Source organism: Oryzias latipes, chromosome 3 (assembly GCF_002234675.1).
Source record: "Oryzias latipes chromosome 3, ASM223467v1".
Classification (NCBI taxonomy): Eukaryota; Metazoa; Chordata; class Actinopteri; order Beloniformes; family Adrianichthyidae; genus Oryzias; species Oryzias latipes.
In genome coordinates, this window is record NC_019861.2 from 32,515,731 (window position 1) to 32,528,031 (window position 12,301).

At 42.8% G+C, this 12,301-nt stretch overlaps 1 protein-coding gene across 1 annotated transcript in view; it reads left to right on the forward strand.

The window, feature by feature from the left end:
• Positions 1–12,301, forward strand: part of LOC101163802 (AT-rich interactive domain-containing protein 3B) — a 65,685-nt gene that overhangs the window by 33,202 nt on the left and 20,182 nt on the right. Inside the window, exon 4 of the mRNA XM_011493975.3 lies at positions 414–486. Coding sequence (XP_011492277.2) covers positions 414–486 — 73 coding nt within the window. The remainder of the gene's footprint in view (positions 1–413; positions 487–12,301) is intronic.

Consider the following 12,301-nt stretch of genomic DNA (forward strand, 5'->3'; position numbering starts at 1 on the left):
GAAGAAGAAGAAAGCATGACCATCAGGTTTTTACAAACACCACACCTTCACCTCCTGCTCCAAGTTTAAGGATGAGACATTTCCAAATGATCCATTCTCCGATGCACTCCATTGTGTCTGCAGGAAAATGTTGTCAAATTAGCTTATAATTCTTTGATTTTTAGCAAATGTATTTGACGCTTTCATTCAAGCTTCATGCAACCCTTCCTAAAGGCCCACATAGTAATAAAATATTTAAAGGAATGTTTTTGCAAATGTGTTTTTCTTCTGGTCATGGTCTTGTTAGAAAGGAAGAGGACAGTCTGGGCTGGGCAGGCAGGCAGGCAGGCAGGCAGGCACCTACTTTCACCGGTGGTTCATCATGTTAGAACCACAGCAGGACATTCCTTTTTACTTTTTGTGTTCTCTTTCAGCTCTACGAGCTGGACAGCGATCCCAAACGGAAGGAATTTTTGGACGATCTCTTCACCTTTATGCAGAAACGAGGTAAGCTCTTCATTTCAGCTCTTTCTAGCCTCTTAATGTTACCACAATTGTCAAGGTTTACCTTTTTTTTTTTTAAACATTACGTCTTGTAAGCATGTGATGCGTTAGACCTTTGTGGGGGAAAGCAGTTATTGTTTAATTTCAATCGGTAATTTATTTGCAGGCTTGGACTCATTTTTGGAGTTTAATTTAAAGGACAGCATCTCACCTTTGCTTTAACGTTCAAGATTCAAAGGAGGTTAATTTAAACCCAACGTTTTCCTCTTTGCCCTTGTTGTAAATACCGGCCAACTTCCTTTTCCATCATTATTTCCTCAGGAAGTTGACCTTTTTTATTTCTACATCTTACATTGAATTTATTACTATAAGCCCTGCAGCACCAACGGATTGGTTGCATCTAATTATTACGACATGCCAGACCGTCAGAAATCCAAAGCGGTGTGAATTTGTTTTCGCTCGTCTGATGTTTCTTATCTACATGTCAAGCATGCAAGTTCACTGATCAACTTAGGAGACATCTTGTAACCCACACCGCATGTCCTTGGAGTCTTTGACTAATTCCCTTCCCCAGAGTAAATGCCTTAGGGTGTCAGCTGGTGAGATCTGCCTCAGCTGATCCTGCATTATCAGAGTCAAGTAGATCTGTCAGTGGCACAACTTATTAAGTTGGTCAGCACGCAGGCGAGCTGAGCTGACCATGTGCTGCTTTGGCTGCTGGACCGTTCAGACTCATGCGGCTAATAGGCTTTTATGAAAGGAGAACGCAGTTGGATCCTATAAATCATTGGGTCAAAAATCCAGAACAGAGTGAATCACGGTGGGAATTTCGCTGCCATGTTTTGTTTTTTTGACTTTGAGGTCTGAATATTAATGTCAAAAGAGATGCGTGATGTCTGCATGTGATGGTTTGTTCCAGTGTGCCATTAAGCAACTGATCAATGTGCACGCCCTGTTGTCTAACGACCCATAATGCATGTGTTTGCGCTTGTCTGATACGTGACATTGAGCTGATGAGGGAAATGTGTTTTTTTCTATTGTTTTTGTGTAAAATTTGACTGTTTGTGTGTTGTTTAGCTGTAGAGGCTGAAGCTGATCTAAAAACTATCAGTCACACTTATTTGCACACTTAAAACTTGTTCAGTAGTGCTGCTGAGTAAACCATGGTCCGGTTCATCAAAGGTCCATAAATAGACAAAAAGACGGACACGCTGACTGTTGTGAAACACCAACACTTGGTGGTAGTGCAAACCACCATGACACTTTGTTAATGTTCTACTAAGCAGCAACATCCATGTGTATTCATAAAAAAAGCGCTCGATGCTAAATTGGTTGCCAGGTTTGACACCTTAACCCTTGTGCTGTCTTGTTGGGTCCAGATGACAGTGTGCTAAACCTTTTTTCTTCAATGATTTTTGATCCTCCCTGGTGTCCGTGGATTACATGAAATGCACCTTTGTCATGGTAGGGATAACATGTCAATGTAAGGGTGGGGTCATTTTGACCCCTCAAGATAGCACAAAGGTTAAGGGAGTGCTGGCAACAAAAATAATGTTTTCATGAGCCCAACTTGATTGTTTCTATGTATGTTTTTTTTAAATGCTGTTTTCTGCTGCAGTCATTCAGTGAGCTGTGCTTTGTCACTTTGCACAAAGAAGTAGCTGCCTGCCTTTCAGCACAGCCCTCCATTAGGAGTAAAACAAAAAGAACAAAAGCGCCTCTGATAAAGATCTGCAGCCACTTCCATTCTGTTTTCCTCCCGCAGAAGCTGTTAAAGGGGGTTGCCGCTTGATTCATGAAACTGGATATTTTTCAAGAGCGAGCAAACGGCATGCAAAGAAAAAAAGGGTCAACGCGTCTCGTCGCTTAAATGAAATGTCACAGTCTCCACATGATAGGAAGATTGAAGGAATACATCTGCTGATGGTGTGTTTCCAGGAAAGGAAAGTGAATATAGATTGGGTCTTACATGAACAGAAATAGGTAGATACTTATTCTTGTAGAAATATATGTTAGATTTATGGCCGATCTCACATACGTGACGATTGTCCGGCGTCGGCACCGCAGCGCTTTCTTTCACACAGTCTATCGAAGTGGAGACGTGAAAAACATCTGCAGAGAAGAGACCAGGGGTTAAAAAATGAATGCCATCTCTTTCATGAAGCCATAAAGTGAGACATTATTGTAAAACCATTTTTACGACGGACCGAGCGACCTAATTACAAGGCAGTCATTCAGTGACTTTTCAGATTTGTTTGGCTGTCTTCTTGTGTGATGATAACCAAAGCAGACCACCGATTAGCGTTTGAAATGTCAGTTTAGAATGATATGATTTAGGGCAATTGTAGATGCATTTAAAGAGAAAGTTTCCTGTAAATTTCCTAAAATATTGTGTTCAGCTCTCAAGTCTTTAGTGGAGTAAAGTGTTTCCCGTGTTGCTAAGGAAAAAGTATTAAAAAAATAACTTTATTTGCAGAAACAACTTTACATATTACACAAAATAGTCACCGTTTTTAATGTTACTATTTAGTAGAGTAAAAGAAACAATTCATGTGTTTTTCTTGACTCAACAGCCAAAAACTGAGCTCCTCTTCTTTTCCACTGCTGCACGTTTCTGTTTGTGCATTGGAGCCCCATGACTGTAATGTTTTATTTCTTCCATGTCGTTCTGCCCTCTTTGTCTGCTTATTCACTGGAGCTCCCCTGACCAGAGCAGGTCACCGTGCTCCTGTCCTGTATCTCTGCTACTGATTACAGCATGCGTGAATGACTGAGTCTGAAGGTTGTTTACAAACACCGACACTTATTCCTGTGGCGCAGTTTCAAGTTGACACGTTTTGTATCGCAGCCACTGCAGATAATGCACCTGATGAGGAAATGCCAGATTAAACATTAAACATGAGATTAATGGTAAATTTTGGATTGAACGTCAGATTGAGCTCTGTTAACCTCCACCTGAAGACTTGCAACCAAACTACAGCTTTTCTGGAAGAAAAAGAAGCAGCTTTGGAAATTGATGCAGTAGGAAAAAAATGGTGAAATTCAAAAGACTTTTGGGATAACACAACATGAAGACTGGAAAAAAAGTTGTTAAATCATTTGATGGAAGTATTTTTCTGCACATTGAGGATTTGATTCTGTGGCCTTTATTTAGTTAAGACTTCAACAATTTGATTTTATGATAAAAAAAATCTGACCCAATTGTAATTGTTAATATGATCTTGTTATTTCATTGCTTTTATTTAAAAAATAGTGGCAGAACAAAGTATTTTACTTCCTCCGTGCCGTTTTTTGTTGTTGCACTCAGATCTCCAAGTTGTAGCTGAAGACAAACCTAATGGTTTTTCTGCCGATAGGATTTGATTATGTGGTCTTTATGTAGTTGGGGCTTCAGCAATTAATTTCATTATTAAAAATGATTCCAACCCCATTGTACTCGTTAAACTGATATTTTATGTGCTTGAGATGTGATTGGCTATTTTTTTTTAAAGTAGAGGCGGAACAAAGTATTTTGCTGTTTTTTTTTGTTGGACTCACATCTCCTAAAAGGCGTGTTGCTTTAAAAAAAAAAGTTATTTATTAAATTTGATCATGTGCAAAACACAACTTTTTGCTGTGTGGTTGAAAATCACGAAGTTTTGGCGCTTTTTGGTCAATTAAAACGGCCGCTTTGGTGTAAGGATCTCGCTGCTAACGTGTCTCTGTGTTAGTTAAAACAGTTTCCTCAAATGACTTTTAGTGTATTGGAGTATTACAAGTATACTGTAGACCATGTACATGTAGTGTAGGAAGTAACTAAACAAATCTTCAGACTAAATGGGAACATTTAAAGTTTGCAATACATGGTACCCCCAAAAAAGTCAACTTCAAGTATACAGCCTCTCTTTTAGGATAAACTATGTATACTTAAGGAAGTAGGCCTCAAGTATACTTAGTAGACCACCTACTTGACCATGTACTGAAATATTCTAACTAATACTTTGTCAGACTAGATTGGAACATTTTAAGTTTAGAAGATGGTAAATAAAAGGTCATTTTAATGTATACTTAGGTATACTTAAGTGTACTACAAGTATACGTGTTCTATACTTTTATTATTGACTAAGTGTACTACAAGTATTCTTAGTCTATTGACTAAATGAAGTTGTAGTAAACTTAATCAGACTACTTTTTACTGAGGGTCAAGAAACTTAAAAAAAACGTGTTTAAATCACAAAATATGAAATATGAACAATTTGCAAAGTTTTAACATCTTAAAGATTAATTTTCAGCCCCACTTCTGCTGAAACTGCAAGGATTTCCTACAGTTTGTAGAAGAATCCGATGAATGGATGTAGTTGTGGCTGGCCTGCAGTCGTTCCTGCTCTAAACACAGACGTCTTGTTTGGAGGGGAATAAATGAAGGTGAATCAGAGGGGGGTTCCGGATGTGTCCGGCTTCTGTTAGCATCTCTGTTCTGCAACAGACTGAGCGTTTGGCTGACCCCCGCCCTTAAGATGATCAGGGGGAGAAATCCATCAACGGGGAGAAAATGGACTGGTTTCTCTGCCACAGCAGACTTTTTCACGTCAAACCCTCTACCTGAACCAGAACCTGTGGAGGTGACCACATGTCCGGTTGGTGTAACTGGATTCAGCTGGTGCGGATCACGTTCCTGTGTCATTTGAAGAGGTGACTATGGTTTGGAAGTGCCGGGGTCAGCCCTCCGTCGCATTAAGACGGAGTGAAGTTCATACGGTTACGGCTGGACAGGTGAAGATAAAACGACCTTAAATGCCTCAATGACAGGAACACATGTTGTGGAGCTGATAAAACCTTCTTAAGGGTATAATTTCAGCGAACCCGAGGTGAGTTCTTCACCTCTAGCTGCAGACGAGAGGCTGACCTCTCAAACCGGAGCGTTAATCACAGGGAGCGGCTCGGCCGGATCCAGTCTGTTTGCCAGGCTCTTGTTGTCAGTACCCTTTAATTACACCACCATCCATTTCTCTGCAGTCCAGTGGAAATGAAGGGGGTACCGCGTGTAAGGAGTAGTTCTTCAGGCACGGAAATCTCAGGACAGAGAGAGACAAATGGCGAGGGCCTTTTTCCCACCTCAGTAAGGGGCCTCTAAAGTCATGAAAGGGAAGCAACAGCGGAAGGAAAACTTACGAGGGAATCCCATTTCCTGCCTGTGCGCTGAAAAACATGCATGTGTGTTAATGGGTCAGGAATTTTTGCAGCTGTTCCAAATGGTGTCGGTGAGCCAAAGGGGCATTGATGGGGCTCTGTTTTAGGGGAAAAAATGGCAGAAGACATTATAATTCAACACTTTTGACCTTTAACTTCCTCGGCGCTTGAAGTTACAGGAATTTTAGCTGCATGTTTTGCTTTAACCTCTGATCCCGTTTGCTGGTTGTAATATTAAAGAAGGATCTGAGCCTTAATCAAGCGGGCAACCTCATGTATTTATTAATCATTGGCTGCATGGAGAAACATTAGCTAATGGCCGGACATGTGCATACGAATGCATTAAGGCTGCTGTCTCCTTGGAGGGTGCATGATGAGTTACAGCGACATCACTGTTCATTAGATCCATTTCAGGCTTTCTGCTCTCACTTCCACTCACTCCAGAACGCCAGCATAAGCTGCCTCGACGCTATTAACCACCGCAGAGGTTTCGATTACGCAGATGGGTGATTGCCTGTGATGGTTTTGACGCCCAGTCGCCTTGTTATTTGGGGGAGGTGGAGGTCGCAAAACGAGGAGTGAGGAGCAGGGGTGTATGAGGAAGGTCGGGTGTAAAAAAAAAAAACAACACAAGGCAGAAAATAAGAGTGATCCAGCCAGCTGCCTGTCAGCGCCGTCCACTTGAGATGATTAATGGCTCCAGGCTGTGATGGACAGAGTCACTCCTGTTCATTGAAATCACCAGTTAAGAGGAGAGGCGCATGGGAGGTGTTACTTCTTCTCTTCCTGCCAGAAAGCAGCTATATTTCCCAGTGTTCTTTAAATTCTGATTTATTTTTTTTTAGCCAAAAGGAAAAAAAAACTGCGTTGTTTTCTTGGACATAGTTTCTGCAGAGTGGCAGGATTTCATTAGAAATTTGCGTTTGAGTTTTTGGGGGGGCGATGCGGAGCAATCCCCTTCCCCTCCCCATTGCTAAAAGCTCCTTGTTTACACACTCTCCTGCTAGTTTACAGCCCCTCACAACCCCAAGCTAACATGACCAGTGCACCAGAAATGGCGAGCAACGTTGGAGCTATCTAACCAAACAGTTTGGAGCCAGACTCCAGCTCAGACGAGGAAGATAAAAATGTACAGTGATCTATTTGTCTGCGAGTGGATGCATTCGAAAAAATACAGTGTTTACCTCATTCCACAACGTAGAGTTCTAGATGTTTTTAGGCTGTAAAACTCGCTAGACACTTTTCTCAGGCAGACATGAACATTTTCACACTTTACTCTCAAAGTTCGAACCTTGTGTAAATTTGGCGAGACGTTCCTATTTTGTACAGGAATAGGCACTGCTATGTTTGGCACTATGATTAATTGAGATTAATTGACTAGTTCAACAGCCAAAGCTTTGAGCCATAGAATAAGAAAACATGCAATACTGCAATGGAATAATCTGTAAGACAGTGAAAAGTGAACCGCCATGTAGCGAGGGATCCCTAACCCAGAAATGCAGTTTTAAGCTGGATCTTCCTTATAATTGTTTTACCATCATCAGAAAATTGCCACTAGAACTTGTTAAAAACACAGTTTGCACCACATGAGTCTTTCAGAGGGACCACACGGCGCGCCATCTCTGCCTCTTTTCAGAGGGGAAAATCCCGGCGGCACATTTAGGTCTGTTAATGGTAATAAAGCGGTAAGCAGGAGTTGCCTGTGTCATTAAGTTGTTGTGGTCTCGATGGGCCCGGATAAATATTTCTTGAATTAGAGGGAGAAGGAGGGAAATTGCAGGATTACCGTTTAGCTGCAGCACCAACCGTCGTGTTTATGCTTCATCATGTGGTGCTCATTTGAGTGTTTGTGAGGAAACATTGCAGCAAGATGAGACTTTTATCAAACAGTTTGGTGTTTTTAAGACCCACTCCAGTTATTTTTAAAATAAAGGTGGTCCTTTAATTATGATTGTGCTGCTTTTTTTATTTGAGCCCAAATCAACAAACCTGTGTCCTTTTCTAGCAAGTAGTTTTTGCAGAGTTTATCAGACATTCACCTCTGAGTTGTGGTTGAAACGTTGGTGTGGAGCGACCCCGCCCCCTTTAAGGATTTGAAGGACCAAAAGTCATAGCTGGAAAAAGCTGAAAGAGCTGAACATTTGAATAGTTGAATGGTTGAAATAGCTGAAAAATTGTAGAAGGTTTTAGGCACCAAAAAATGGCAGAAGATACTATAATAAAGGAAGAGAAACAGGAAAACAAAAAAAAACCTCAAAAATGCAATTTTGAGCTAAGTTTTCTTTATTCATGTCAGTCAGAAAAATGCTGCAAGAACATGTTAAATCACCAAAAGCACAATTTTATCCAAGTGGGTCTTTAATAGAAACTCTGTGAAATGGAAGAAAACACACTCTTCTTTTCTTAATAACGCGGTGAATTCTTTGTTTTTTGCCGATGTCTTTTTGTAGTGCTGGGAAAAGCGACCTCCCAGCAGGACATTAGAGGAAGTTCCCAAACTGTAACCGAGAGACCAAGAGCTCTGTCCACACCAATTACACCGTGAATGGGCTCTGGGGGATCCAAGCATGCATTATATTACTGCCCTGCTCTGCCCTCGTAACAGGCGGGGCCCTCTGTACAAACACCCCCTCCACAATAGGAACATTCTCTGGCCCTTTGATATGGCCCCATTTTCCTTTAGTTAACACCCCACAACTTCTGGAAAGTGGCAGCACCTGGTTGGTTGGACAATAAAGTCCCCCCCCCCCCCCACCACCACCACCATTGTGAGGGTGTTTGCTCTTTTCGGCGCCGCTTTGCATTTGAAAGCTTTCTTTGCCCGATGTCCTGCGAGCGTTTTGACCTCAGCCGGGTTTGACTCCGATTTAAAATAAATAAATAAATCAATTCTGGCGATGGTAGTGGCGGAGAAGTGACGCGTTGGCGTCTCGTCTTTCCCTCCGTCTTTATCCCCTTCCTCCTCCTCCTGTGTCTTCACCTTCCCCCTCTGTTCATTGTGCTACAGTTACAACCGCTGAAACCTGATAACGCCGCGGGGGACGGAGGTGGAGGGCCGGCCTACGTCCTGCCTGGTGAAGCTGAAGGGGGGGCTGAATTAAAGGGTGTCCTGTCTTTACCACTATGATTAATGATCTCTCAATAAGTAGGAGAGGGGGGGGGGGGGGGATTTTTTGATTTAGCTGTCCAAACAGAGAGCAGACAGTGGTGGTGGTGGCGGCGGCGGGGGAGTGACTGTCGCGTGTCTCTGAGAGGGTAAAACGGAGGATGAGGGATGAAGAGGGCAGACGTGGAAACCACACGAGGGCAGACGGGGTGCCAGGGTGACTGAGCAGAGGTTAAAGGAGACGTCAGCCGGCCCGTGTAGACACAAGTGCTCTCCCTTTCAGCGCGCCTCCTCCGTGTGCTGCAGCACGCCACTCAAAGATAATCGCCAAAGAAAGCTCAGAGACTGTCAACGCCGGGGCCTCGTCTCTCAGGGAAAGGGTGGCACCCCTAATGATACCCACATGCCAAGCCCGCTTTTTAATCAACGCTCCCAGTCAGGATCAAAACGGAGGAAAAAGGGTTCTCTTTGAACTCGGCCTGCCTCCTCCTCTGCATCTGCCATCAAACATTTTGTGGCTCCCCATCTCGATATATTTGGGCTCTGAGATTATCTTTAGCTCGGTGATGCTCCACCCAGCGGCTGGCAAATTACAACCCAGCCTTTGTGGCGCGAGCATTTGCAGTGGTTCCTTCAAAAACAAAAAGAAATCAGAGTTTTCCTGATGTGTTTGGGGAGGCATCAGATGAAAATCTCCAGACCTATTTTTTTTCCCCCGTTTTGTTTGTTTCTTTTTGCAGCCAAGGCTATTCTTTGTGTGTGTGTGTTTTTTTCTTCCTTCAGCGTGTCTTCGTCCCAACCCCCAATCCCTTTCCACCCTCCTATTATTTCCTCTGTCATTTTGGTCGGCCCGCTGCAGGGCCACAGAACGCCTCTGTGCTGCGCATCTTTAATTACGACCCGTGTTGAGATTTTAGACTTATAGTTGCAGAGCCGCGAGGTCCCTAATCAACTCGCTCGTGATTGACAGAGCAGGAACCAGAGCCTCCAGTTGATTACAATGCTTTATATTCAGGAGGCAATATTTCAAACAAACAAACAAATGTTTAAAGTACCACTCTGTTCACTTTTTGATCTGTTTTAAAAGCATTCCCACTGGTCTTTTGGTTATAATTATACTGTTGGTGCAGAGCAACCCCGCCCCCCTTCCCATCATCCATCTGTTTACACCATTGACTGTATGTGAGAACTGGACTGAATGGCTCTTCCCTCCTGGAGTTCCAAACAGGAAGTACCCACAAAATCCTAGAGACGTCCATAGAGAAATAAACAGCTATTCATGGGTTAGAATACCCATTCTTGATCTGATACACGCTCTTGCTAATCCTCATTCTTTTATATTTTTGTTGTAATTCAAGTTATTTCAGTTATAAACTGCTTAATAGGCTGCTTCAATATAAGTAGGTGGCCTTGTGTGGAGTGTGAAACGTCTGATTGACAGATTTTCTGTAGCCTGCTTGTAGGTGGTGGGGGAGTGGACTTCCAACAAGCTCACTCCTGATTGGCAAGAGCAGTTGCCATAGAAAGGTGGAATCAGAGCTTATCAACGATTTCTGATTCCAACATGGCGGGAACCGTATTGCAAAAGAAAAAAAAATGGTGACTGAATTGATTTTATTTCTTTGGAACCAGAAGTAAGTAATTTTCAATGGATGAAGTCGCACTCACTCAGTCCAGTTCTCATATACAGTCAATGGTATACAGTCTCTCCCACTAGCTTACAGCCCCTCACTCCCCCAAGCTAACATTAGCGGTGGGGGTAAAAAAAAGGCGAGCAATATCGGAGCTATCCAGGCGTACAGTTTTGATCCAGATTCCAGCTCAGACGAGGAAAACAAAGACTTTCAAGGATCTAGTCGTCTGCAAGTGGAAACATCGGAATGGAGCGGAGCACGGAGCTTGTGGCCTGCCGATTGTAGATTCTATGTGACAACTACAAACTTTTTCAAACAGAATATTTTCATCTGCTTCTGATTCACAACAATTTGAATAAAGAAATCCTCAGAAAAGCAATTTTAATGTTAATATTCTTTATATATGTCCTCCATCGTGAGAAAAATGCCACACGAGAATGTTAAAAACAACCAAAAAAAGACCATTTTTATCAGAGTAAGTCTTAAAAAATGCGTATTATCTGTTGACCGAGCATTTCCATAAAAGATGGGGTACTTTTCCATCATTTCGAGCCATCCTTGCGTCCTGTCTTTGTGAGGACCTTCTGAAGGAGTTTGTCCTTGAAAGTCTCCTGTGATCAACAAATTTCCCAAACTTCTGCTATCTCCGCATATCTGCGCGTCTCGCTTCTCCATCTGTGTCCTGTGTGTGCTCTTAAAGCAATGTTTCCTGCCCTCCACACCCATGTGATGGATGGTATGAAATGCATTACAGCCCCCAGAGGAGCCCTACAACCAGTACAATAGCCTTGAGCTCACTTCCAGCTCGGCTCCTTGCTGCAGGGCTCCGTAAGCCGCACAAAAACCCAGATCTGAGTGCAGAGGGGGGCTAATGGGAAAGCAGGAAAGGGATGGATGAGAAATGCAGATGCATCTTTTCCTGACATTTAATTTAATGTTGTTTGTCTGCGCCATCAGACAGACTTGGTGCTTATTTAATAAGCGATGAAATGAAATATCTTGTCTGGCAATTGAAGGAACAGAAGTCAAAGCTTTTTTTTTTTGTCAACTTTTGAGTGATTGTGCTTTAAAGGGAACGCACAAGCTAAAAGACGTTAGCATCGACGGCCCTAGAACTGCTCACAATCCAACCCCCGAGTTTCTTTCTCTTGGAGCAGCTGATGACTCTCGTATTGATCAGAGAGGCTGGCCCCAAATGGAGCTCCTTGGAGCTGATGGCTTTATTTGTCAGTCTGGGTGGTCATTGACTGAGGCAGTTAGCTGCGTTATGAAGCTTGAACATGTACTGTCACACTCCTTCTAATTGCTTTTAGCTGAGTTTCAGGCTGTTATAGGGGAAAAGGTTAAAGCCTAGCGAGTGCACTTAAGTGCCCCCACCCACCCCCCACCGAACCATGATTATGTATTGTCATGTTGCAGCGCACCTATACATTCTTGACATTTTCTCCATCGAAATAGCCATCCGCCCGCATTTCTCTCACTCGATTTTCCGGTTCGTGCGCATCTGACCGTGAATCCGACAAAGCTGTAATTTGCCACACAAAGCGCTGATTTGCATTTGCTTCGGCTTTCATGTATTTATTCAATTTGTGAGAAACCTGACTTCAAAATCTGCTTTGATTAACCTTTGTACGGCGGCCCTGAGGTGCAAATCATGTCAAGAAATCACTCATTCAGTAGTCTCTGAACTCACCGGTGCATTTATTCTCAATGACATGGGAATGACACAGACCCCCCCCTCCATTATAGAAGATTTCACATTTTTGGCTTAAAAGAAACGTAATTGTGAAACTCCCTGGAATCAACCCTTGGAACATCGTTTGGTAGAGCTTCGCCTGGTTTTTAGACTGTTTTTCACACGAGTCTTGGCTTTATTTTTCAGTTTTATACATTGTTATTTAGTCTTTAC